Source organism: Equus przewalskii, chromosome 21 (assembly GCF_037783145.1).
Source record: "Equus przewalskii isolate Varuska chromosome 21, EquPr2, whole genome shotgun sequence".
NCBI classification, from domain to species: domain Eukaryota; kingdom Metazoa; phylum Chordata; class Mammalia; order Perissodactyla; family Equidae; genus Equus; species Equus przewalskii.
This window is the reverse complement of record NC_091851.1, coordinates 49,196,797-49,223,589: the sequence shown is the minus strand read 5'-3', so window position 1 is coordinate 49,223,589 and position 26,793 is coordinate 49,196,797. Positions and strand designations below refer to the sequence as shown.

The following is a 26,793-nucleotide window of genomic DNA, read 5'->3' as shown; positions in this document are numbered from 1 at the left end:
CGTGGGCAGGACCCAGGCATGAACAGCCAGTTCTGTCTCCCTGGGGTCTGGAGCAGAGACGACCGCTGGGACTGGAGGAGGGGCCTGGGTCAGGCCGCAGGGAGGTCAGTGGTGGCCAGGCGGCTGTTTCTGGGGTCGGGTGACCCTTGAGGTCAGTTCTTTGGGGACGGGGCAGAGGTCAGAGAGGCAGAGCCTTTGTCTCCTGGTGCCAGTCCGGGAGCCGCCCGGGCTGTGCAGAGGCAGGCGGGGTCAGGGTGGAGGCCGCCGGGTGGGGGCAGCTGGGTGACAGCTAGCTCTTTGAGAAAACGGAAGCAGCCTTGATGCGTGGCTTTTGGGGTTTCCGGGGTGTGACTGCTCCCCCCGGGGGGATTTCAAGCCACTGCTGACACCACCAAATGAGGAGTTGGGCAGGACGTGAGCTGTTGGTTGTTGCTCACCCTGCCTGGCTCTGGTCACCACGAGATGGACAAATGGAGGGGCCGGGGGACTGGGCAGGTGGGGTCTGTGTTCAGGGTCCCGGACCACCACCCTCCTGGGAGCCCCACGCTGGCAGCTGTGCCCCAGAAGGCCTGTGGGGATTGAGGGGCAGAGCATGCAAGGCCTCACTGAGCTCACTTTTCCCTGGAGAGAACAGGCACCATGTGCAGTTTGGGCTCAGCTCTGGGCCGTCAGAGGCCGGTCAGCCCCTCACCACTGACCACAGGCCCCGCCCATGGGCTGGCACTGGAGGGAGCTGGGACCCTCGAGAGATAAGTGACCCACCCAGGGGCCACTTAGATGCTCCGAGAACAGTGGGGGATGTTCCCAGAGGGGAGGGCAATGGGGGAACCACAGGTGGGGACGGCACCCACGGGTGAGGCCACTTCAGGGCCCCCATGACCCTGGCTGTGGGTCAGGGTCGAGTGGGGAGAGGGCAGAGCCCCTAGGAGCCCTGGGCGTCGGGCCGGAACTGCTGTGACTGGGGCAGATGGTCAGACCAGGAGAATTGAGCCTGAGACTTTTGGGACCCCGGCAGCTTAGCTGAAGCCATGCCCTGGCCTGTGGCCCTTGACCCCTTCCATCCTGTCCCAGGACAGCTGAGGGCCAGCTCTGGCTGGTGGCTGAGAGTATGAGGGCTGGAGCTGAGCTCCTCGGTTCTAGGCGTTTCCTCGACACGTGAGCAGCGGTGTGGGACCAAGGGGCTCCAGCCTCCGCGAAGGGCTGGCCTCTGCTTCCTGCAGCTGCAGTGCGGAGTGATGGGCTGGGCGGGCGCCTCCAGGGAGGGGATGTGCTGGGCGCGGACCAGCTGGAGAGGCGGTGTGCGTGGGGGTCACTGGCTCATTCCTGGGGTGTCTCGTCAGCCACAGGCTGAGCAGGTTTGGTGCTCTGGCCTCCGGGAGGGGCCGGGGACTTTCGGTCCTGACGCTCTCCTGCTTCCTGGTGCAGCTCAGGCAGAGTTGGGGCACATCTGCGCCCAGCGACACGCCTCGGCCCCCTGGACATGGGCTCCTGGGCCAGCCCGAGGGCTGAGGGGACTGGAGCATGTTGCTGAGCGGTGAGGGCAGGCACGCAGCAGCCGGGGGGCACCTGGGAGCCCCCTGGGCCCCGACACAGGGCCCAGCTGTCCGTCCGCCCCCTCTAAGCCCTCCCTGCACCTCCCTCTGCTGCCCCTTCGCCACCTGGGGCAGAACTGAGCTGGGCTGCCCAGCTCATAGTATGTGCATGAACTTGTTAAATGACACACTGTCCTTAAATAGTAATTCCTGTCCTTAGCCTCGAATGGAGTGAGTGGCGCCACTGCTGTCTTTTCAGTCAAAGGGAAGGTGCCAACATGTAGGTTTCATAGGTGATGCTCCCCTGGCCGTTTGTCCTCACGGCCCTCCCGCCTGGGGGCAGGGTCTCTGCACGCCCTCTCCTCCAGAGGCTGGTGCACAGGACAGCTGCGAGTGGGGTGGGCTCCGTGGGGGAGGGAGAGGCAGCCAGGACGCCGGGAGAACCTTCGGGGATGGGAAGGGAGGCGGCGCTCCTTGGGGGGCTTCTGGCAGTGATTGCTGGGAGCTTGCTGTCCTCTGTCTGGATCAGGCCCAGCAGCCCTGGGATGTTTGGGAAGGGCCTTGTCTCTCCCCTCGCCCTCCAGCTCCAAGATGCACCCCGCCTGGGTTCCATTTTCACCTGAGTGCCCACCAGTCCCAGCACTTACTCCGCCCTCCTTCCCCCTGGCCTCAGGTCCAGCCGTGTGGCCAGGGGCAGCTTAGTGGCCGGTTGGTGAGCAGGTTTCCCACAGCATATGTGCAACAGCAGTGCCAAGACTGACCTGGACATGGTGGGTAGGAGGACAGGTGGGGCTGTGGGGCCCTTAGGGTGGAGCTAGGGTGCCTGGGGAAGCCCTGGAGAGGCCAGCCCCGGGGCATGGGTGTGGCCGACCTGGCTTGGCTGCCTTGTCACAGGGAAGTGGGCTGGCTCCTTGGCTGGGTGGGGATGGCCCGTCACTCCCAGCCAGTGGTGCCGGCAGCCGGCACAGTGACAGGTGGTGAGGCCAGGTGACCAGGTCCTGCCACTGCACCCACCATGGCGTCCTGGGGCCAGGCACACCTGGGACCCAAGTACGTGGGCCTCTGGGACTTCGAGGCCCGGACAGAGGAGGAGCTGAGCTTCCGGGCAGGGGACCTCTTCCACGTGGCCAGGAAGGAGGAGGAGTGGTGGTGGGCCACACTGCTGGACGAGGCGGGCATGGCCCTGGCCGAGGGCTACGTGCCCCACAACTACCTGGCCGAGAAGGAGACCGTGGAATCTGAGCCGTGAGTGTCCCTGTGGCCCTCGTGGCTCACTCCAAGGTGCCCCCACTCCCTGGGCCCTGCGGCCCCTGGAGAGCTCTGGGCAGGGTGACCATGGGACAGAGCTCTGTGCCGCTGTGGCGGTGCTTAGGGCAGGGCAGGTGTGCTGGGCTGGCCCCTGGGAGGCCAATGAGGGTAGGGACCCATAGCTCCATCTCCCTGTGTCCCCCAGTCAGGACTGGACCCCTGGGAGCGCTAACTGGGCTTTTGCTGAGTGACATATGGGGATTGGGGGCTGTTGAGGCATGTGGCTTCTTCCCTGGGCTCCACCAGGGTGCCAAGACCCAGAGAGGACAGAAGGGTTGGCAGTGGGCTTCCGGGTGGCTGGCTGACAGAGATGAGGTACGCAGGGGAGACTGAGGCAGGAGTGGGACTTTTGGGGAGGGAAGCTTCACTCACCTTCCAAACAACCCAAACCAGCTGTGTGACCCAGTTGGAGGGAGCCCAAAGGCCATTGTGCCAGGTCCGCCCAGGGCGTGGGCCAAGGCGTTTGCTCCCTGCATCCTCACAGCTGCCTGGTACTGGCTAGGCGGCTCCCGGAGGCGGTGGCCAGCCCTGAGGGTCTGCCCAGGAAGCTTGGACCACAAGGGGAAGCCTGGCAAGGGCATGTCCATGGCGACCTGAGGTGGTTCCTCTGAGCTCTGGGTGGGGTGGGTCCAGCAAGAGGAACACTCGTTGCCTGCCAGTGCTCCTGTGATCCCCATTTCACACTGATTGAGACCAGCTGTGTGCTGGGAGAGCACGTGAACACATGCAGGGGCTCCCTCCTACTGAAGGGAGATGAGCAGAAAACAAGCACAGTCTTAAACAGGACAGTTTCAGAAGGTGGAGTTCCATGCAGGGGTAATGCAGGGTCGCCATGGCTAGTGCAAAGGCCCTGAGGCCCTGAGAACCCAGCACATTTGAGAAGCTGGAAGGAGACAGGGTGGTTGGAGGGGTGAGTCAATGAGAGAGATTCGAGAGCACTGGATTGGTCAGGGGCAGGGCGTGGACCCCCAGGGGCTCTGTACAGACAGTAGCATTCTGTGAAGGGGCCCAAGTTCCAGTGATGCCTAAGAGAGCTGGCGGACCAAGGACAGAGCAGCGGGCAGCAGAGGTCACCTGGGGAGCTCCAACGCCCTCACCCTGTAGTCCAGAGTCAAGAGCTCATTCATGCCCTGGGGCTGGGAGCTGGTGTGTGCGAATTCCTGTGAGTGTGTGTGCGCGAATGCCTGTGAGCGTGTGTGTGAATGCCTGTGAGTCTGCAGGTGCATGTGTGTGAATGTGTGTGTGAGCGTGTGTGTGAATGCCTGTGAGCCTGCAGGTGCATGTGTGTGAGTGTGTGTGTGAATACCTGTGAGCCTACAGGTGCATGTGTGTGAATGCCTATGAGCCTGCAGGTGCATGTATGTGTGAGTGTGTGTGAATGCCTGTGAGCCTGCAGGTGCATGTGTGTGTGAGTGTGTGTGAATGCCTGTGAGCCTGCAGTGCATGTGTGAGTGTGTGTGAATGCCTGTGAGCCTGCAGTGCATGTGTGAGTGTGTGTGAATGTCTGTGAGCCTGCACGTGCATGTGTGTGAGCATGTATGTGAATGCCTGTGAGCCTGCAGGTGCATGTGTGTGAGCGTGTATGTGAATGCCTGTGAGCCTGCAGGTGCATGTGTGTGAGCGTGTGTGTGAATGTCTGTGAGCCTACAGGTGCATGGATGTGAGGATGCGGGTGGGTAAGGCTGCACCACCAGCTGGGCTAGGGTAGCGGCGTATCGTGCCGAGAGACTGAGGAAATGACCTGGAGACAGCGGGCGAGACGCATAGATTTACTGGGGCTTATGTATAGGGAAGGTGCAGTGGCAGCCGGCTGGACAGGCAATGTGCACCCGCTACCGCCCCGCAGAGAGAAGCCAGCTTAAGCAGGCAGAGGAGCAAAGGCTGCGTGCTTGCCAAGGGGGATTGTCCCTGTATCCTGCATTCCGAGGACCAGAGCCCCCCACCCTGCCCCCTGCTCCAAAGGGCCTCTGCTTTCCTTCAGACCTTGATGGTCTCTGTGCCAACTATCACAGGAGAAAGCCGCTGGGTCGGCCAAGCCCAGGACTGTTGTCATCGTGAGTGCTGGAACATAGGCCAGATAGGAGCCTCATGGACACATGGTTTTTAAAGGGGCACGCCAGCTAGTGCCCCTACGCTCCATCCCCCACGTGTCCAGATGGCCCTTACAATCTCATTGTGCCAGTCTTCTGTGGTTTCCCTCAAGTCAGACACAGAGAGGAGCACTGTAGGCAGAGTCCACAACAGCAACAGAGAGCACAACATGAAAATAAAAGAAGCGGTAAAAAGGCAAGAATACCAATGAAAACATGTCACCAGCTGGAGGGGAGGGATTGTGTCCAAGTGGATGCTGGGTCGGTGGACAGGTTGTCAGTGACCCGTATGTGACCAGTAAGGAGGCCATTGCGCAGGAAACATTGTGGGCATAATCAGGGATACATACACAACATTCTACTGTGATCAGGGCACAGGTCCCCCCTCGGGCTGCAGTAAGCATGTCCAAGGCCATCTCTTTTGCAACACTGCTTCTCTCATCTGGGAGGTTTCTTCCTTTAGTAGAGTTACTGCATGTCCAGTGTCATTGAGGGCTGTTGCCATATTTTGGGCTAAGGCAGACACTTGCCGTTCTGCATCCACAACTGCAGCCTGTGGAGAGAGGATGGCGAGGGGTAGAACCACTCTGCGGTGTGTTGCACACGATGGTGTGCACGGACTGCCTCCCCGTTAGAAGGAAGCTGTGAAGGGAGACAGGATGCGTGCAGGGTCGTAGGGGCGCCCCATGTGCATCTGCCCGTCCAATTATAGGGCAGACAGGGCCAGCCGCGGGTGCCACAAGCCCACAGCCACCCCGAGGAGAGACATAGGCTCCTCTGATGGTGTTGCCTTGTTTTCCCAGCCACATTTCAGCAGGAATGATAACTGTTTGGTTGCACATTGCTTTAGGTGTCCACCCCACATTTTTTGAAATGCTTTCGTTTGACGGTGCAGAGTTGTTGTGACGTTCAATGCACCAGGGAAAGGAAGCACTTAATTCTATTTGCACAGCAGTTAACCATCCTATGCCATCAGAAACAGAGCACCCCACCCTTGGGGTCGTACTAACCTGCTCACACACAAGCTGGAGGATATACTTTCGAGAGGCGGCATAAGAGGGCGAGGACAGGTCGCTTGGCGGGAGAGGAGTGGGAATGGGAAGGTGGGCGGCATTCCTCCACTCTCGTGGGCTCTCCAGGGGGAGGTGCGGGCTGCTTGGAGGTGCCGTGGTGACCCGGTGGCTGAGGAGAGGGAGCTTGCTGCATACCAGCCGCTGGAGGGACTTTGTAAGTCAGCAAAGATGTGTGCCCGGGCAGCGAAGAGGTTGGCAGACATCATCCTAAGGACAAAAGTAAGATGTTTAGAGGGGACCAGAACAGGGAGGTCATGACCGTCCAGCAGGACGTATGTAGTTGCAGTGTCTTGGGTCAGTGTGATACCGGCCTGTGGTTTCAGACGAGGCTGACAATACCACACCGCTTGTCCAGTTGGTGTGGGCACTGCAGGGGCAGTGGAAAAGGATAAGGGAGGAGCAAGAACACACCAGAGGCAAAGGATGAATGTACCTTGGGGAATCGGAGGCCCTGGAGTGGTAAGTTTGGAGGTTTTGGGTGGCCCCCCCACAATGAAGTGTCTCACTGTGATATCCTGTTCTAAGCCTGTCCCCAAGGGGCTAAGAGACCACACCAGCAGGGCCCCACCTGCCAGTCCCAGGGCCAAGTGACCGCGTGGGTCCCGGCAGCGAGTTCCCGTGGCAGAGGCCGTAGTAAGTTGTTCTGAGTGCCCCTCTGTGGTTACCGTTTCTCTCCTCAATGAGCTCTTGTCTGTAGACGTGCTGTCACGTCAGATCCTCGTGTCAACATCTGGTATGTACTGGGTTGGGTGTGGCTCTCACTTTCATTCAGTTGACTTATTGCCGTTGTCAGGCGTCTCATCCAATGAGCTAGGGTCCTGTCTTCTGTCCTTAGTTGTTTCATTTGTTCCACTAGTCCCGCGGCTGTGGGGTTGTATGGCAGGTGGAAATGCCAGTGTACGTCCATTTGATCAGCCCATGTCTGTACTGGGTGGCTAGGAAAATGCGTCCCTCAGTCACTGTCAGTGTCGGTGGGAACACCGTATACAGCACAGAGGTGTCCCAGGCCTCTCATGGTGGTCTTCTGTGTGGCCCTCTTGCTGGGGTACGCCTGCAGCAGTCCTGTGTACGTGTTCACACAAGTGAGGGCATACCAACATCCATCAGAGAGAGGCAAGGGCTGGATGTAGTCCACCTGCCAGTGTTGGGCAGACTGGTTACCTCTGGCTATTTGGTCTGTGTCCTGGGGAATGGCCTGGGGTCTCTGCAAGGAGCAGGAAGGGCACTCCTGACAGACCTGCACCACGTCCGCATAGCGCAGGAGGAGGCCCCAGGCCTTGGCAATAGCCCAGAGGGTTCTTCGTCCTTTATGTCCAGACTTCTTGTGTAGCCATTCTGCCGCTGTCTCGGCTCATGCTTCTTCCAGGAGGTGGATCTCAGCTAACTCGTCCACCTGTTGGTTTCCTGGCAGTATTTTTGGCTGATGTGCAGACACGTGGTACACTGTTATCGTCATTCCCCGAACCCGCTGCCAGATATCACCCCAGAGCTCTAGCCCACGCAATGGGCGACCATTAACAGTCCACTGTTGTCATGCCCACTGGGCCATCTGCAGGGTGAGCCCTTAAAGACCGCCTGACTGTCCGTACAGAGGCACATTGGATGGGACTCACAGGTCAACACCATCCAGGCAGCCCACAATTCAGCCTGTTGACCACTGTTTCCAGAGCCAGAGTCCAACCACATGCTGTTGGTCGAAGGCTAGCCGGCCCCTGCTGTCCACGTGGCTGATGGTCACCCCTTGTGGAGCCATCCGTCTATGAGGCCTCTGCCGGGATTGGCCTTGTACGTTGGGCAGGGTTTCAGGCACGGACACCCCGTCTGACGGGGTTGTTTCCTCCGGTGTATGTTCCTGGCCCGAGAATGTCATGCAGTTCTGCAGAGGGGACGACTGGCCAGGGTCCCTCGTTGTTGTAAGCATGCCACTTTGTTAGTGTCCGTGTTTGGGCTATTCCGAGTGAGGCTTCTGGAAAGTGGCCCGCAGCCACCCCGCAATGGGCAGATGAGTGTGGACAGTGACCGGCAGGGCACGGGTTGTGGGCTCCACCTGCTGGAGGGCTGGGTAAGCTGCACACAGCTGTCCCAGGCGCTGTACCAGGTGTCAGCCCCTTTCCACACTGGGACCAGAGCCAAGGGGCACCCGTTTGTTGCCTTGCCTCTGCCAGAGACCCCATCTGAACCCCTCTAGGTGACTGGAAACATCCAATTCACATGGCTGTCCTTGTGTTGAAACACCCACGGACAGGATTTGTCTCACTGCTACTTTGGCCTGGGCGAAGGCCTCCTGCTCGGTGGTCCCCCAGACCCAGATGGCCCCTTCCACACCGACTTATGAGGGGGGCGAAGCAGTTGGGCTGGATGAGGCATGACCTCCTAAGCCCAGAAAGCTCTGCGGTTGTTTCGGGGTGTTGGATGGTGGGGAGACCTGTATCTTACCTACAACAGCAGCAGGAGCCACTTTTGTCTCCCCGACCAGACAACACGCAGGTTCTGGACAGACAGTCCAGGCCTTTGCACTTTGTTGTCCTCCCCAACCCGTCCTCACTGGCTTAGGTGGGCGGCGAGGGAGCGGGAGGCTTCCCGGAGGTCTGCAAAAGACTCAGAGGCCAGCATGGCATCCAAAACATAATGAAACCAGGCGACATCAGGGGGTTTTGTCCATTGAGCCAGGTCAGCAGCCACGAGACCATGACAAATTGTGGGGCTGTGGAGACACCCTTGAGGCAGAGCAGTGAAAGTCCCTCGTGTGCCCTCCCAGGTGGAGGCAAGGTGGTCCTGGCTACCTTCCTCCAGGGGATGCTGAAAAAGGCACCAGCAGGGTCCAGGACAAAATGATGGGTCCAGGGTGTGCCCTCTGTGCTCTAGGAGGGAGGCTATCTGGGGACAGCAGCAGACACAGGCCGTGTCACTTTGTTCAGTTCCCTAGAGCCCACAGTCAGTCGCCAGGACCTGTCTGGCCTCCACACAGGCCACACTGGGCTACTGAATGGGCTGTGTCTGGGTCTAACGGTTCCTACCTTTGCCAACTCCCGTACGGTTCCTGTGATTTCGTCTTATGCCCCTGTAGATGATGCTACTTTATCGTCCCACACGATGCAGTTGGGGCAACCTCACTAGAGTCCACCTGGCACAGCCCCTTATTACAGCTTTTAATCGTGCGGACCCAGAGGCGGGATTCTGCAGCAGTAGTCTGAAGAGTCAGGCCAGCGAGGACATCCACGCCCGATGTATTCCGCTGTGGGGGCCATACGAACCATGTACCGTCTTGGCAAGAGACGCCCTACCTGCAGCATCAGTGTCACCTCGACTGTGCCCCCACCATAACCATCTATGACAGAAATAGGGCCATCAAAATGGGATAGATTGCCATCAACCAAAGCACATTCTGCTCCTGTGTCTACTAAGGCTAAAACAGTCTGTTTATTGTTGGCAGACCAATAAATTGTCAGCTCTACATGTGGCCTCCACTCCCTCGAAACTCGTGCTACATGCACACGGTTACAGGGATGAGTCGGGGTCCCTTGGCTTGTTCCCTGGTCAAGGGGGCTGGGATGTTCCCATGTTGTCACAGGGGCTGCCATGGAGTGGGCAGCCCAGAAACTTCCCCAGAGGGTGGCTTGGTGAACCTCTATTTTGGCCCTAATTTCTGCCACAGTGCCACCAAGACAGGATTTGGCTGCTTATCTATTTTCTCCAGAGGGGCGCCCATGGCCACCAAGTCTTGCCACATCTGCCTGTGAGTCACCCTAACTGGACCCTTTGCACTTTGCCCCCTTTATCTTCCTTCCCTCCGGGAACCCTGGTAGTGCTTACCTTCTTCTTTCTGATTTTGTCTGTTTCTCCCAGGTCGGCTGCAGCTTGGGCCACCTGGACACAGGTTGACCCACAAAGGACTGAGCATAGAAACCAAGGCCCATACATTGGTCAGGTGCTGTGTGCAGCACAGTGTCTTTTGTGCCTGCTGTAAAAATCTCATTGTCAGCCCCTCGGACATATTCGGCATAAACAGCATGTTTAATTCCCACTTCCCTCATGGTTCCTGTGCTGGTTCCATGGTCTGCCCACAGGGACGGGGCACGGGCATGTTCCTCTCGTTGGGCCAGGCACCCCTGCAGGCAGTGACTGGCCAGGTCAAGAGAGAGACGGCCCCGTGCTCATTTACCGAGGCTTAAGGGCATTGCCGCAGGTCAGGGTGGGAGGTGACAGAAGCCATTTTGCTCATCTCCACCCCCGATGACAAAATGCCTTTTGCACCGGCGACCCAGAGGTGCAGAAACCAGCCAGGGACGCTTTGTCTCTCCTTCTGTCTGAATTTGTTCCCCGGTTCCAGCAGTTCTGTGGCGGTTCAGTCCCTCGTGGGGGAATGCACACGCCAGACAGGCAGAGGCAGGTCCAGGGCATCTACCCCACGAGCGGGGGCTGGTCAGACTTTAACTGTCAGGTTAGGACGAGTGTGGGGCCAGTACGGGACCTCCAAGGGTCCATCCCAGCCAGCAGCTCCTCACCGTCACTGCTTGAATCTCACGAGTCCCATTGTTCTGGGCTCCAATCTCGTTGTGTCACGAGAGCTCTCACCTTTGCCTGGGGCAGCTGTTGCCCTTTCATCCTGGCGAGGCGGCAGGCTAAGGCCACTGTCCTCCCGTCAGACTCCGTAGGTGTGCTGACAGAGCCCGGGTAGTTTCGGCTTGAACCAGCCCTGCTTCCCTTTCTAATGTTAACTCCCCTGGCAGCTGCCTCACCGTCGCCTTAGCTTCCATTTCAGCTTCTGTTGCTAAGCGAACAGCAGCAGGGAGGGGCCACCCCACTGCAGCAGCTGCCACCCGGGCTTCTGACTTTCAGTTCCTCACATCGGCCATGCCCAGGACTTCCCCAAGGCCCTTTGGCATTTTTGGGGCGTCCCCGTACTCATGCGGTGAGCCCCGTCCATCTAGGATGGCAGTGACCCACTCCCACATGGAGGAGGCCTGCCAGCCGGGGATTCCCTCCCTGGATTTCCCCTTCCCATCCCCCATAGTCTCGGTGCTCACGGGGGTTTCTTTGGTCTCCTGGCTGGCTCGCCAAGTGTAAGGCTGCACACCCAGCTGGGCTAGGGCAGCAGGGTATCGTGCCAACAGATGGAAGAAATACTCTGGAGATGGTGGGCGAGACGGATAGATTTATTGGGACTTACGTACAGGGAGAGAGTCTAGGGGTGGCTGGCTGGACGTAGACCTGCACACGGCCACCGCCCCCTGTGAGAAGCCAGCTTAAACAGGCAGAAGGACAAAGGCTGCATGCTTGCCATGGGGGAACGTCCCTGTATCCTGCATTCCAAGGACCAAAGCCCCCTCCCCAAGGGCCTCTGTTTTCCTTCAGACCTCAAGGGTCTCTGTGCCAACTATCCCAGGAGAAAGCAGCTGGGTTGGCCAAGCCCAGGACTATTATCATTGTGAGTGCTGGCGCATAGCCCAGACAGGAGCCTCAAGGACATGTGGTCTTTAAAGGGGCACACCAGCTAATGCCCCTGCAGGGTGCATGTGTGTGAGTGTGTGGATGCATGCATATCAGTGCAAGTGCACATATGTCAGTGTGTGGGCGCATGCATGTGAGCAGGTGGGTGCACGTGTGAGTATGTGGGTGCATGTATGTGAGTCCAAGTGCACGGGTGCATTTTCTTGCTGCTCAGACACCCAACCCTAGGTCCCACAGAGCAGGAGCACTGTGTCCATGGCCCAGGTCACAGGAGGTGGCCACAGAATCACAGAATGATGTGGTTGCACACGATGGGACGGCATGTCTCTGGGATGGGGCCATCAGGGCAGGTGGTGGGAGGTGTCTGCCCTCTTCTGGGCCACTAGGGCCTTTCCTGGTGTCCAGAACTGGCCATTTGAGACATTTGGGGTCTATGATGGGCAGGGAAGGGGTCTCTGGGTGGGGGACTATCAGAGGGCAGCTGTGGGTCTCGGCTGGGAGCACAAGGAGGCAGAGGGTCAGGTGAGGGGCTGGGATTCAGGGTGGGCAGCGTGGGGGTCAGCAAGCTCAGGACACACTCCCCCCAGGTGGTTCTTCGGCCGCATCTCCCGCTCAGAAGCCTTACACCGACTGCAGGCCGAGGGCAACAAGCCGGGTGCCTTCCTGATCAGGGTCAGCGAGAAGCCGGGTGTGGACTACGTCCTCTCGGGTACAGTCCCTGCTCCTCCCCTCTGCGGCCCAACCCCGCCTGACTCTGGGGCTCCTTGCCCCTGAACCCTCCCTGCATGCAGAGAGCCCGGCTCCCTCTGGCCTGTCCCCTCTGTCTTGCTGTGGCATCTCCAACATCCCGGCCCTCCTCAGGGGAGCTCTGACCCCTGCCAGTGGGCATGGCTTGCCCCTGGGGTCCGGGGTCTGCGTTTTGTCCTTTCCCTGTTGGTAGCACCCTGGGGGCAGAAAGTTGAGCATGGTGCCCACTTTGCCCCTTGACCTGCAAGCTCCTTTCTGAGGGGCCCCGGGGTGCGCGCGCCTGCTCACGTGTGTCCCTCCTTCTGCCCGTGCTCCCTGCGCTTCAGTGCGGGACACGCAGGCTGTGCGGCACTACAAGATCTGGCGGCAGGCCGGCCGGCTGCACCTCAACCAGGCCGTGTCCTTCCCCAGCCTGCCTGACCTCGTGGACCACCACAGGGCCCAGAGCCTGTCCCACGGCCTGCGGCTGACCGTGCCCTGCTGGAAGGTAGGGCTGCCCTGCTGGACCCTCGCCCTGCCCGTGCCCACCCACAGCCATCTCTCCTCGACAGGGACCCTCAGGGTTGCACAGGGTGGGTGTGGGTCCTGATGCACTGACCCCCTGGAGGGGACTGGGCCCCGGGGATCAGGGCTGCCTGGAAGCTGTGGCTGCACAGAGCCGGGTGTGGGAGCAGGAGGGTGTGCAGGAGAACTGCCCTCCTTTGCCGGGTCACTCTCACCCCCGGGCCAGTGAGAGGTCAGCTGTGCCGCTGTCATATGCTGAGTCTCTCTGGGCTGGTGGGAGCCTGGGGACAAGGGCTGTGTGCCTTGGCCAGCAGGCGGACAGTTTTGTCTCAGTGGCACTCAGGCCAGTCACTGGCCCAGAGAGGGCGATGAGGGTGGCGTGTGTTTGCATGCACAGCAGGGGCAGCCAGGCAGGGGCAGCCCCTAGGAGAGCCCAGCCACATGCAGCACTCGGGGACCATCCAAGCTGAACGACCCAGCTGACAGAGCGGGGCACCCCCTGCTGGAGGCAGAGTGGGCTTCCTGGAGGATGGGCTGGGTGACTGGACAGCATTCCCCCGCCCCACGTGCCCTGCCTGTCCCTCCAGCACGAGCCGGAGCCCCTGCCGCAGTGTGACGACTGGGAGCGGCCGCGGGAGGAATTCACGCTCTGCAGGAGGCTGGGCTCTGGCTACTTCGGGGAGGTCTTCGAAGGGCTCTGGAAGGACCAGGTCCGAGTGGCCATTAAGGTGATCGCCCGAGGTGAGTGGGCCTCAGGCCGGGGGGCCTGCTTGACCCCACGCCTCCCTGCCAGTCCCACCAAGAGGGACTTCTGGCCTCGCTCACCGGGGTGGGGGCAGCCAATCCAGCCCAGGCCCTGATGTCCCACGTGCTGCACGCTGCCTTAACTTGCGCCCTACGTGGCATCTACAGCGGCATCAAGGTAGCATTTTCCTTTCAATTGTGTCTGTTTTTACCTAAACTCATTTATTTTAAAAGGGAATTTTAAATCCTTGATGTAAATGGAAAGCCAGTAAAATAAAGAGGTCACTAGGAATCTGAAAAGGCTCATCTAATGTCTCCTTGGGACCCACTGGAGTTTGGATCCCACTTCAGGAACCAGGGCCCAGGGGGCGTGGGGACACACTTGGGGGTGTTTAGGCCCTGCATCTGGCTCCAGCAGGTGCTGGCCACGCGGGGGCATTGGAGGTGCCCGGGGTGTGGTGAGCGCCATCTGCTCCTGTGAACATGAGGCTGTGGCGCTGGGTTGCCCTGGGGCTGGGCTGCGCCTGCCCTGGCATCCTGGCCTGGGGGCTGCCGCGTATGGGGGAGCGACAGGGGCTGGCCTTCTCGGTGGGGCCGCACCCACTGAGGCAGCCGGCCCTGCAGATGACCTCCTGCACCAGCACACATTCCAGGCGGAGATCCAGGCCATGAAGCAGCTTCGGCACAAGCACATCCTGGCGCTGTACGCCGTGGCTTCCGTGGGAGATCCCGTGTACATCGTCACGGAGCTCATGCCCAAGGGGAGCCTGCTGGCGCTGCTGCGGGGTGAGCAGGCCCCTTCCCGGGGATGGAAGTCACCCCTGCTCGCAGCCGGCAAGGGGACACATGACAAAGAAAAAGGAAACCCAGACCACCCCCTGCCACGTGCAGACAGCCAGGGACTCAGATGCCTTCGCCAGCCCTTTCCCGTTTAAGGAACGACTTACAGTATGTGATAAATGTACCATCTGTTCATTGTAGGAATTTGAGAAGACACGGATAAGTACAAATAAGACAAGAGCCACTCATAATTCCTGCACCCACAGTTAATGCCTGGAGCGGCCTGCCCACCCCCACTGCTTCTGGAACTTGCAGGCCTGGTTCTCACTGCTTTTCTCTCTTCTTAGAAGGCACCGCCCCTCCTTCTTGGGTTTGAGTGTGCATGTACACTTAAACAGCCACCTATACTCACACACACGTACACACGTGAACACTCGCATGCGCACCACACACGTACAGATGCACACAAGACTCACTCACACACATGCACTCACACCACAGTACACACTTACACATGCACACTCAGACATGCACACTTACATGCATGCTCACACACTGGACGTATCCGTTGGCTCAGAGACCTCATCATCCGTAACAAACCCCATTATTTTATTTAACTCCCAAACCAAAGACAACAGCTGTGGATGAGTGGAAGTGCCAGTGTGTGTGGACGCCACCCGTGTCCTGAGACGGTAAATGGGAAGACGTGCAGGGCCGGGTGAATGACACCCAGGACGTGTGTGTGCACATCTGGGAATATACTTAGACATCAACATTGGGAATATTCTGAATGGAAAATTTTTCACATAAGCTTGATTGCCGCAGTTTCCCGTGTTATTAAATGTTCTTCAGAAATTTTTGAGGGTCTGTACACGACCGCGTAGATAGGCTGCGTCCATTTAGCTCGTTGCTGGAGGCTGCACCTTTTCAAGGTTCGCAGCTGTGTAAACGATGCTGTGATGAACACCTCTGTCCTGACGTCTTTGCGTTCCTGTTGCTTTCGTGTAGATTCCCGGAAGGCAAAATGTGGGGAAAAGCACATGTTTGCACCGTGCTTTGGCTCAGATACCTAACTGCCTTTCAGAAGGGCTGCAGCGGGTCCACTGTTCCAATTTTAAATCAGCCAACTGCCCTTTGCCCCAGCCCTTCCCGAGCCCAGGAGCCTGAAGAGCCCATGGCAGAGAGAGCTTGGCCCCAGCCAGCCCCGCTGACCCTGGCCTCCTCTTGTCTCCAGACTCTGACGAGACAGCCCTGCCCGTCTCAGAGCTGGTGGACATCACATGGCAGGTGGCCGAGGGAATGTGCTACCTGGAATCACAGAATTACATCCACCGGGACCTGGCTGCCAGGAACATCCTCGTGGGGGAAAACCACATCTGCAAAGTCGGGGACTTCGGGCTGGCCAGGCTCGTCAAGGTGGGGCCCTTGGAGGGTAGAGGGCAAGGGGCAAAGGGTGGAGGGTGCGGGGCTTCCTCTGTGCATGAAGCTGGGGATTCCCGTGGGTTCTCTGCCCTTGGGGAGCTGAAGCAGCTGTGGCTCTGACAGGTGAGTCACAGGGCTGCGGAGCCACACAGACGACTCCAGGAGCTGCAAAGGGAAAGGGAAACCACCCAGGGCCAGAGGCTGGGGTGGGGGGTCCACGGAGCAAAAGGTCTCTGCTGAGTGGTGGGCTGTGGTGTAGCAGGGGCCGGGTGCTAAGGGTCCCACTCATTTGCTCATTCGTCCACTCAGTGTCACTGCCCCGGCCTCCTGCAGGCTGGTCTGTGAGCTCAGGGTAAACATCTCCCCAGCTGCCCCCCACATAAAGGAAACTTGTTTCTTACGGAGGATTCTGAAGACAAATGGGGCCAGAGGAGAGCAGCGAGCTTCAGTACCACCAGGGGACAGCCCGCACGGCCCTCCTCCCTCCATGCTTACACCAAAGTCCCGCGCAGGTGCACACCTTGGCATCTCTATAAGGACTCCAAACAAAACAGCCACAATGCCATCATCACACTGTTAACATTAGTGGGGACTCCTTAAAGTCATGACGTCCCCTCAGAGCCAAGTTCCCAAATTCTTGCAAATGTGGTGAGTTCACTTCAGTTTGCCCCTCGAGCAGACCCATGTGTCACAGCTGCTTGACTGCCTGTCTCTCAAAGCACCGCTCTGCTCCGTCTCCTCGAAACTCACGTTTGAGACTCGTCGCCCCTCCTCCGTGAAGCCCTCTGCTCTGGGTTTGTCATTCGGTCCTTTGGGGTGCGGTCTGCTGGTATCCGGGGCACAGTCTGTTGGCTAATGGGGTGCGGTCTGTCGGCTGGTGGGGTGCGGTCGGGCAGATGGGGAGCAGTCTGCTTCTTTTTTTGTGACACTGCCGGCCGGCCGCGGACAGCAGGCATCAGGTTGCTTCGCTCACGGGGGTGAGGTGCTGATGCTGTGGTTTTTTCCTCATCGTGAGCTGGATGCTTCTAGAAGACACACGACTCTCCTCCACTCTGCAGCCAGTAGTGGGCCAGGTTGGATGGAAAGGCAGGCTTTTCTGAGTTCGTCCAGTGGTAGCCAGTCCACCTTTTTTGGCATCTCTGTGAACTCATGACTTTGAGAACGTCTGCGGACTCCACATGATGGTCACTGTCCACCTCTGGGCTCCTCTGACATGACCCAAGAGGGCCATGCTTTTCCTGACCCCAACTTCCCAGCTCTCTCCTCCTCCTGTCTCCCCCACACCTCCTGCTCCCTCCCTCCACCAATCTGAGGGAAAGCAGCTCTTCTTGGGGCCCTGGGCCTGCTTGTCTCCAAGTGAAGCAGCAGCTGCCTGTAGTGGCAGCCGTGATGGCGGTGTGTCCTGACAGCATGTCATCAGTGTCCACTCTCCAGGCGAGGCGGCCGCACACCTCCCACCAGGCCCCTGCTCCCCATGCCTGTCCCTGCTGGGGGAACGGGAGGGGTGCAGGCTCCCCCAAGGCCCACCTCCAGCATGTGTCTGATCACAGGAGGACATCTACCTTTCCTATGACCACAACATCCCCTACAAGTGGACGGCGCCCGAGGCACTCTCCCGAGGGCATTACTCCATCAAATCTGATGTGTGGTCCTTCGGGATTCTCCTCCATGAGATCTTCAGCAGGGGTCAGATGCCCTATCCAGGTACTGGGCCCCCAATGTCCCCCACTGTGGGCAGGGTGGGAGGGGCCACCTCCCAGGGGCAGCCGTCCAAAGGATGGTGTTAACAACGTGTGCAGGGGATGCACGGCAGGCCCAGGCTTCCTGGGAGGGGCCGCAGGCGGCAGGGCAGGACTTCCTGGTGGTGGGTGGAGGGCAGATGGGCACGGTCCCTCAGCCCCCGAAAGCCCCTCTCATCCCAACGCTGGCAGGCATGTCCAACCACGAGGCCTTCCTGAGGGTGGAGGCAGGCTACCGCATGCCCCGTCCCCCCCAGTGCCCTCCCACTGCACACAGGCTGATGCTCTCCTGCTGGCACAAGGACCCGGAGCAGAGGCCCTCCTTCAAAACCCTGCGGGAGCAGCTCTCCAGCTTCACCAGATACGAGAATCCGCTCTGAGTGGCCCTCCCTGCCACTGCCTCCCGGTGAGCAGGGGCCTGGGGCGACAACATGGACCTCAGATCAAGGGCCTGGCCTGACCCTCTGATTCATGGATTTGCCTAAAGTGCCAACAGCGCCCAGAGCCAGGCTGTGCATTCCTTAGGAGAAGATTCCTTAGTAGGAGCTCCTCGGGCTGTGGGCCTGCCCGGTCCTGGGGTGGGGAAGCGCACTCTGTAGTCTGGACTGCAGGGGAAGTCTGCCCCCTCCTCCCACTGGCCCCAAGACACCAGCTCCTGGAAAGCACCTGCCCACCCGGGCCAACTCCAAATCTGGAGCCCTCCAGGAGCTGGGCTGCCCCTCTCGCAAAGGGAGCGGACCCATCCCTGGTCCTGACCCGAAGCCCACTAGCTCAGTCAGGACCAGGGCTGAGCCTCCCTGGACCACACACGGGCACCACCTTGACTTCGGCTGCACTGGCCCTTTGTTCCCTGGACCCCGCCTGCCCCGTGATTTCAGGGAGCACAGACTCCCCAACACTCCACGGAGACGGGTCATTTGGTGGTGGGGCACCACCGCCTGGCACCTGGGTCCAGGCAGCTGTCCCTGGCCTTCTGCCACACCAAGCAGCCGCTGCTGCCAGGGGCTCTGGGGCCTGCTCTAGACCCTGGCCAGAAAGACCGGGTGGGCCTGACTACACTTCGGGGCACCACTCCCCCAGGCCCATCCAAGGGGATGGGAATGAGGGTCTCCCCTACCCAGCCTCAGCACTGACCACTGGCCTCGGGGAGCCTGGGAGAGGCTGTCCACCACCCTGCAGCCTGCTTGGACATGCCGAAGGCAGTAACGGACAAAGGCTGAAGCCTTTTGGGGTCACAAACTGCAGACACCTGGAATGGACTCGCTGCTATTTATAGCACAGAGCAGGGCCAACTGGCAGGAAGAGGACGGCCCCCTCAGGATACCTGAGCTCTGCCCACCAACCAGTGGAGGCCACTCCCCTCACTGAACCCCAGACCTCACTCCAAGTCTGTCCCGTCCCCCAAGCTGCCCTCTTCTGGGGCCCTCGCTGACCAACAGACCTGGGTCAATCTCTGCTGGCCACTGGAGGCATGTGGCACAGGCAGTCCTCCACCAACACCTGCCGCTGAAGGAGTCCAGCAGAGAATACACAACCACGCCCGCAGCTCCCTGAGCTGGACTGTGCCCAAAGGTGGGGACTGCCTGTGGCAGGGAGGGCCCTCTGGAGCGCCCCACACTCCTGCCCCTCAGCCCCAGGGTTGGGAGCCCTGACCAGTGAGCCTCACCCCAAGCTAGAGGAAGTGACACCCTTCAGGAACGGCAGCTGGCAGGCAGTGTGGCCCAATGCCTGCCCCCATGAGCTGCCTCACCCAGCTGGGACACACATGGCATCTGTCGTGTTCCCTCATCTCCCTCCCTGGTATCAACTGGGGCCTCATCAAGGTCCCTCCAGCTGAGGGCTCCTGAATCCTTACCCAGAGGCCCAGTCTCCAACGGCGGCCACGGGAAGCAGGGATGAAGCCACTTAAAAAACCGTGACCTCAGTGGCTGCCCTCGAGGTTCCCTGTCCAGTTCCTAAACTGCCTGCTCTCCCATACTCCTCAAAATAGCAAGGCACCCCAGCCCTTCTCAGGAGCAAGACCCTACACCTGTGAACCTGGGCCAGGCCTCAGACATGGCCTCCAGCGAGGGGCCCCAGGAAGCAGAGCCCGCTCCCCACCCCCAGGAAGAAGTGAGAAGGTTGGGTGGGGTTCAGTGACTTCACCCACAGGCCTCGGGGCACACAGCTCACACACACCACCAGGGCTGCTGGCCACTTGGAGTTTATTTTGCACTTGGGGCAAGGCACACGGTCACTGGGTGTCAGGAAGGCTCTTGTGCGGCTGGGGTGGTAAAGAGCTGGGTTCTCTCATTTTCCTTTTTGGTGTTTTGCTGTTTCAATATACAGGAACCCAACTGCTTCTGCTTCCACCAGCCTGCCTAGTGTAGGGGGTGGGCGGGGCAGGGAGGGGCTCTGAGGAACCCAGGGCCTCTGGAAGGTGGCGGTCACTCAGGACCGGGGCCCAGCATTGGCTTTGGCAGGCTGGCCACCAGGCTGCTTCCTCGAGGCTTCTGGAGCCAGGTCACACGTGATGGTGCTGCTGGAGGCCTGGGGGGACTCCGAGCTGGGGGAGAACCGGTGGTCAGAGCCTGCCTCCGCCTGCCCCCTCTCCCACACTGGCCCCCAGAACGGGGCACTCACTGCTCTGGGGACTCCAACACTGTGGCCATGAATGGGAGAGTGGACTTCCCAAAAAAGAAGCTCGTCCACCAGTGACCCGGGTCGGCCTTGGGGAGACCTGAGAAAAGCAAAGCGGGGTCACGGTGCTGCCGCCCACTCCTGGTGGGGCGCTCGGGCAGGACCGCGGACCTGCACTCACCGGGGTGGTGGGGGATGGCTTCCCCAGGGTACTCGGCGCTGCCGCAGGAGCTGTTGCTGGAAGTGGAACCCAGGCGGCCTGGGGAGGAGCCGCGGTCAGCCCCCAGCGCGCAGCCCAGGCCCACCCACCCCTCTAGGCCAAGCGCTGGCTCTGCTGGCAGCACAGGGGCAGGGCCGGGGGCCCGCGCAGCCCACTCTCCACCCAGACAGGGGTTCTCAAGGGGCTGCAGACACCACAAGCTGGGAGAGGGCCCGGAGTCAGACCTGTCGGGCGGCGGGAAGGAGCTCACTTACGCCGGTAGTAGTCGTGGGTGGCCACGAGCGAGCCGCTGGAGGGGATGGCTGCCATGCTCCTGTTTGTGGGCCGGCGGAAGCCTGCGCAGGGCGTCGGGGAGCCCCTGCGGTCACCGGCTGCCCCCCGGAGGGAGCGCCCACTCCGGGGGGACCCCGGCCGGCCCCGAACTCCCGGGCGGGCGGCGACCCGGGTTTGTTTACCTCGCGGGGGCGGGGCTCCGGAGCGCCCGGTCCGCCTTCGCCGCGCGGGGCGGGGCGGCGCCAACCGGCCCGAACCGGCCGCGCGGGCGGAACAAAGGCGCTTTGTGCGCAGGGCCGCCAGCCGGGGGCTCCCGGAACCGGCCCACGCCGGCCCAGCCCGACCACCCGCCCCGACCCGCGCCCCTCCTCGCCGCTGCCCGGTCCCCCGCGACCCCGGCTCGAGTCCCCGCCCGTCCTTCCGGCCGCCGCTCGGTCCGTCCGGCCGCCCGTCGCGCTGAGGGCCGCCCCCGCCGCCCACTCGGGCCCGCTCGGCCCCACCACGCGCCGCCCCGGCCCTCACCTCGGCGGCGACCCCTCGCGCGCCTCGGCGCGCGATCACGGGTGGCGGGGACGGGGACGCTAGGCCACGGAGCCCATTTGCAGAGAAGACGCGAGAGGCCGACCCACGACCGGGACGCGCCGGCTGCGCATGCGCGGACGCGCCTACTTATATCGAGGCGCCGTGCCGGCCCCGCCCCAACTCGGCCCGGCCCGCCCCCAACCCCCGCGAGGCCCCGCCCCGGCCCGCCCCCAACCCCCGCGAGGCCCCGCCCCGGCCCGCCCCCAGCCCGCGAGGCCCCGGCCCCGCCCTCGCAGGCCGGTCCTGACGGAAGTGCCCCCCGGCGTCCGTATGACCTGTGCAGCTTGGGAAGCGCGTCCGGCTGGCCTGGGATTGGAGCCGTTAAAGGAGCCCCCGTCCCTGTCCTAGAGAAAAGCCTGTCTCCCTTCCACCTCCCCTACCCTAAAGGAGGCCCCGCGCTGTCCTAGAGCAAGGCCCACCCGCTTCCCCTGCCCCGGCCATCCTTTCCGATCGGCCCGGCTGTGTAGCCTGTCTCGACCTCTCTAGCCCTGTGGAGGTGGCGAGGACCGTGGCCGTGGTCCGTTCCTGTGCCTCTCAGCACCCAGGGTCAAGCCCTGTAGGCGCAGCCTCCACTCAGGATGGGGCCTGCTCCGCTCTCACCCAGGACAGGTGGGGGCATCTGCTGGTGCGCACCCAGCCTCCCAACCAGTAGTGGGCTTGGGGCGTAGGCCACCCCCAGCTGTGGGCACTGGTGGCACCCAGAAGTGTTATGTGCCTCCAGCTCTCCAGCCACGGGTCTGGTGGACTCAGCCCTTCAGGGACCTCACAGTGGATAGAAAGCTGAGGATCCCACCCGTCTCCCTCGCAGCTCTGGTGGCTCTTGAACCCACATCCTGGGTGCCCAGCTCCACCCTGCACCCAGCTGCTGCAGCCAGGGGCAGCCTTGTTCGAGTGGGATGGGGTAGAGAGCTGCTGTCTGGGGATGTCTCCTGTGGCTGGAGGCAGAGGCCCCATGTTTTGGGCGGCCCCAGAATGTTCACCTGCTGGGAACAGGTGCCTGGGGTCCTGCTACACTCTGGCTTGTCAATCAGGAGGAGGACTTCCTTCCTGGTGTGGAGCCCCACTCCCAGCCTCCTCAGCAGGCCCCAAGCCTCAACCTCCCTCTGCAGGAAGGGAAGTTCACAGCTCCAGCTGGGCAGTCTCTTTCCTGGTGGTTGGGAGGGTCCCAGGAGGTCTGTAGTGGTTTCAGGGGGGAGCCACCAGGAAGATCCCATAAATCCCTCTGCTGGGCCCTCCACATCTTCAAACCCCCTCAAGGACTCCTCCAGGATTCCTGGACCTCACTCTAGCTTCTCACTCAGCAGAAGCAGGGGGAGAACCCTGGTCACCCCTGGATACGACCCTTTATTGGGCTAGGTGGGGGTCGAGGCTGCCAACCTTCTGACTGTGACCTGGCTTGGGCAGTAGTAGGGCCTGGGGGTCCCTGGGAGAAGGTGCAGTTGCCTGTCCCAGGTAACTCTGGTTCCTTCTCCACCTCCTCCATCTCTTCCTGGTGTCCCCATGGACTGGGCCCCTGCTGGTCCACTGGAAAGAGGACAGTTCCAGGGGCTCTTCTGGCCACTCATCTGGCCAGATCTTCCAGGGCTTCCAAGATAACTGTGTCTCATGCAGGGGGTTCAACTGGATTGCACACACGAGTAAGACAATGCAACCATGCAGGAGAGGCGTGTGGCATCCGCCAGCCTGCTCATGGAGTGCTGCAACCCCAAACCCCTCTTTATAGCCCATGAACTCTCATTACTTCTCAGTATCTCCAGGTCAGGACCCACGACCATGCCCCAGCCAGCTTCCTGCTCCCCTCTAGGGGTCAATTCTGGATCATAAAACTGGGTATGACTTTAGAGCAAATCGAATTTAATTCTTAAAGGGCATCTGCCACCCCCACATCCCCCCACACTCACCAAACCCAGAGCCTCGCAGTGGGCCAGACGCACCAAAGCCACGTTGTCGGGTTATTGGCTGTCTAGGGCCCATGCAAGGTTTGGGCCATCAGCTCTGCTTAGGGCCTCGCGCAGCTGCCTGCTGTGCAGAAACAGCCTCTCCTTTCTAGTCTCTGCCCTGGTGACGGTCCTTGACCGCATACTGGCCTGGGATGGGTGGCATAACAGCCCCCTAGCAGGCCAGCGTGTGCCCCCTGACTTACTGGGTGCCTGTGCATCTGTGGTGCGTGCCCCACCCTGAGATGCATGACCAGATGCTGGCACTGTCTAGGCCTCACCCCCAAATGAGAAGCAGCCCTCAGTGGCTTGGAGTGTGATTGGTTTTGGGGTTTTGTGGTTCATAGAGATGGCTGGAGTGCCTGAGCAGCAGCCTGGCGCTGCGTGCTGTGGGGGAAACAGGCCAACAGCACCTGCCTGCACAGGGTGCACAGTAAGGACACAGAGAGCTAGGCAGGGACACTGGGGCGGGGTGTCAGAGGGAGACATGAGGAGGAAGGGCTTGCGTGCCCCTGAGGATGAACACGGGGGGGGGTCCTGCCTCGGACCTTGCCCTATTCTGTTCACTCAGTGCGTGGGCTTGTGGAGCATCTACCATGTAGAAATGGCTGAGTCGAGTGAGGAGGGTTCGGTGAACTAAACGGGAGCTCCTTCCAGGGGACCGGCCAGTCCAGCAGGCAGAGGGACCCACTTGGTGAGGCGGGACAGGAGAGGGGTATCGAGTGAGAGCTGAGGCCTGAGGAAGGGGGAGTTGGGGGGGGGGGACCTGCACAGATGCCCTGAGACCTGGTGTGCAGTGCTGCTCGGAGAGGCCCCGGGCCTGGATGTGGAGCACAGTGGCATGACCTGTGACAGGAGAGGCAGCCAGGCCTGCTCACCAGGGCCACCAAGGGGTCACCGATAAGGCAGATTGGTCAGTGTGGTGGACACCAGGAGGGCGGAGCATTCGAGCAAGACCCAGGCCTTCTCTCTCTGAAGGACCCTCGCCTGCAGGGCCCTGCCCCTTCGCTGGACTCCGTGTCCCTGTGGTGCACGGCCCCGTGTGTGGCGTCTGGTGGTGTCTCCAACAGGACTGTGGTTTCAGGGCCTGAGGTCCGAGAAGCCTGCGTGTGCTCAGGACCTTGGACAGCTCTCACACACAGGAAGTGGGGTTGGGGTGTGGGGCCAGGGTGGGGGCCAGACCCCCATCTCTGAGGCAGTGAGGTGCCCGCTCTGAATCCTGGGCACGGTGGTTACTTGGGAGGGGTGCAACTGGGGGGATGAGGGCTGGTGCCATCCCTGGGGCCTGAATGGGATGCAGAGTACTCCTGGGCAGAGAACAGCAGTGTGACAGAAGTGGGAGGACGCGGTCAGGTTCCCTGGGGCAGACCCATCCCATGGGGTATCTGAGCAGAGAGAGCTGGGACTTGGGGCTGTCCTGGAGAACAGGGCCAGCTTAGGGGCCCTGTGGGGCAGGAGGGCCACCAGAGTTTCTGCTGGAGGGACTCGAGGTTGGACGCCGGTGCTGGCCTTGCTGTTGTGGCTTCTGTCCATCCAGAGCTTATCAAGAACCTACTGTGCACCAGGTATGCAAGGCCTGGGTGTGCTTCTGTGGGTGAGCAGGAGCTCCCGCCTTCTCCAGGCTCAGTCTTCGGAGGCTGAGAAAGTGCTGTTGCAGCACCGTCCCAGGGAGGTGCAAAGGCCCCAGGGCCTGAGGGAGCCCTGGTAAACTGGGCTGTGGGTGTGGGGAGGTTGAACCTAGCTCCACCTCCTGTCAGGAGCAGAGGGCGAGGGGTCCCGGCCACTACCCAGGAGTGGGCATGTTTACAGCACAGCGGTCATTCCTCTTGGGCCTCACAGTCTGGGCAGTGCTGCCTCTGGGCCCCCTGCAGCTCCTCTTTCTGTGGGGCTCACAAACAGTGCCAGGCCCCTAGGGTGCCCTGTCGCGCCGCATCCAGCATCTGCTCCCTGGGACCCAGGCCCTGTGCCTCCCTGGGGCTCCCTGGGCCCAGCCAGGCCTGGCAGCTGGGGGTGGAGGGCTCTGGGGGAAAGGAAGAGGGCCAGGCAGTTGGGGCCATGACAGCCCTGCTCCGGACCTCAAGAAACCATGGACCCCCCCACCCCCGGGCAGAGCCGCCCCTCCTTGGATGGATGGGAAGCTCCAGAGCTTCGGGAGAGATGAGAAGTTCTCAGCCAGTCTTCTCTCCAGCGGAGCTGCGACTTCCTGGGGCTGTGTCTTCTTCCACATTCGAGAGCCCATCATGCCACTAAGTAGTGACAACCCATTCGATGCTCTTCTATCTGATTTGATTAGATTCGGTTTCGTTCACTGACCCCTATCTCCAGCCGGCCAGACTCTTCCTTAGCCCATTCAGGCCACATGACACTCTATGCTCGCTGGGTGCAGACGTGTGCTGGGTGCGGACACTTGGCAGAGCCCACGACCCCGTCCTCCACGACTGAGGGCAAGGCCAGCTGTGCCCTGGGGTCACCTTGTGGCAGGCCAGGTCTGGCAGCCTGGGCAGGCAGGCACTCAGCCACGACCTGGCTGTGGCCACCTCCCACCCGAGACTCCTGCTTGTAGAAGTGTCACAGTCAGGCCTCGGGAGCAGACGCTGAGATGGAGGTTGGGGTGCAGGATGCCTGTTGGTGACCAGTACCTGGGAAGGGAGCCGAGAGGATGGAGGACGGGCAGGGGGAGGGGCCAGCTCGGGTGGCGGGGCCAGTGGGCTGGCCCAGCGGGGAGTCCTGGAGCCGGGAGGGACCACTGGGGTGACCTGCCTCAGGCCCAGGTGGCAGGGCCTCTATCCCACCTCACTAGGACAGATGCAGCCGCTCAGGGGAGGGAGCCTGTGGGTGAGGCAGCTCTGCAGAGGAGGCCTTCCCTGAAGGAGCACTGAGGGGTGCATCTCCCTTCTCTCAGGTCACCCTCCAGCCCGCTGGGCCAGCCTGACCCAGTCCACCCCATTCTGAACCTCACCAATGACTTCAGTAACAGAAAATCAGAAAAGGGGGTTTTTCTTTTAAAGTGAAAATGTAAAAACTGCATTTATCAAGCCAGGAAGATGGGGGCTCTGCCAGTCCCTGCCCATAGCAGGCGTCAGGGACCCTGAAGAGGGGATCATGGGACATCTTGGTTAGAGTGGGGAAAGGGGTGTCAGTCTCCATCTGGCCCACCCCCAGCCTTGGTGTGGACCACATGGGATGACCCCAAGACGGGCTGCGCACCATGGGTTGGTGTCCTCCGAGGCGCCACTGGAGGAACCAGGGTCATTGTCCTGCTGGCCGGTCCCCCTCGTGTGGCTCCTACGGTTGGGGGACTCAGGCTTCAGAGCCATGAGGTCTGGGATGGAATCGGCCTCCACGTGCTGCTGGCTGCAGGACCGGCTGAGCCAGCCGCCCTGTCTGTAGGGTGGGCAGTAACAACAGTGTCTGGAATAGGGGCCTGAGCTCAGGAACGGCCAGGCCTTACCTTCTACTGGCTCCGAGGGGTTGGTGGCCTGTGTGCTTGGGGGGTTGTCGGGGGCTCAGGGTGGGCAGGGCTAGGCACTGCGTCAGGAAGCAGCACCTGAGCCTCCAGCCACCAGGTAAATGGTGACAGAAAACCATTCAATGGGCCGGAGACCTGCTTGCTGCACCAAGCTGGTCACACCCAGCTAGCTCCCTGCCTGGATGCCTCTGCTGGAGAGGAGACCTCGTAGCTGGACCTTGGTGGCTGACGGCCACAGGTTCCCACAGGGCGGGAGGGAGAGGCTCCGGCCCTGGAGTTGCTGGGACTGGGGTTTGAGTCCCA

The 26,793-nt window shown here is 61.1% G+C and overlaps 2 protein-coding genes and 1 long non-coding RNA gene across 5 annotated transcripts; 1 reads left to right on the top strand and 2 right to left on the bottom strand.

Annotated features, from left to right (window-relative positions):
* Positions 1-2,419: 2,419 nt before the first annotated feature.
* On the top strand, positions 2,420-19,730 carry PTK6 (protein tyrosine kinase 6). Of its 2 annotated transcripts, none has more exons than XM_008537279.2 (8): positions 2,420-2,777; positions 12,042-12,163; positions 12,528-12,688; positions 13,293-13,446; positions 14,074-14,235; positions 15,464-15,645; positions 17,202-17,355; positions 17,668-19,730. In XM_008537279.2, the coding sequence occupies exons 1-8, from the start codon at positions 2,548-2,550 to the stop codon at positions 17,670-17,672; spliced, it is 1,170 nt and encodes a 389-aa protein (XP_008535501.1). In that variant the 5' UTR covers positions 2,420-2,547; the 3' UTR covers positions 17,673-19,730. The 2 variants fall into 2 exon arrangements, with proteins under 2 accessions (XP_008535501.1, XP_008535499.1); XM_008537277.2 differs by having other exon boundaries at positions 17,583-19,730.
* LOC139078020 (uncharacterized) lies at positions 4,594-10,780 on the bottom strand. Of its 2 annotated transcripts, none has more exons than XR_011530707.1 (3): positions 9,817-10,780; positions 5,941-6,210; positions 4,594-5,483 (listed from the first exon to the last, which is right to left on the bottom strand). It is a non-coding gene; the product is annotated as an uncharacterized lncRNA (long non-coding RNA). The 2 variants fall into 2 exon arrangements; XR_011530708.1 differs by having other exon boundaries at positions 10,579-10,770.
* On the bottom strand, positions 19,578-21,234 carry PPDPF (pancreatic progenitor cell differentiation and proliferation factor). Its single transcript, XM_070587793.1, has 5 exons — positions 21,025-21,234; positions 20,484-20,564; positions 20,191-20,268; positions 20,013-20,109; positions 19,578-19,935 (listed from the first exon to the last, which is right to left on the bottom strand). The coding sequence occupies exons 2-5, from the start codon at positions 20,536-20,538 to the stop codon at positions 19,821-19,823; spliced, it is 345 nt and encodes a 114-aa protein (XP_070443894.1). The 5' UTR covers positions 20,539-20,564; positions 21,025-21,234; the 3' UTR covers positions 19,578-19,820.
* Between the last annotated feature and the right edge of the window lie 5,559 nt (positions 21,235-26,793).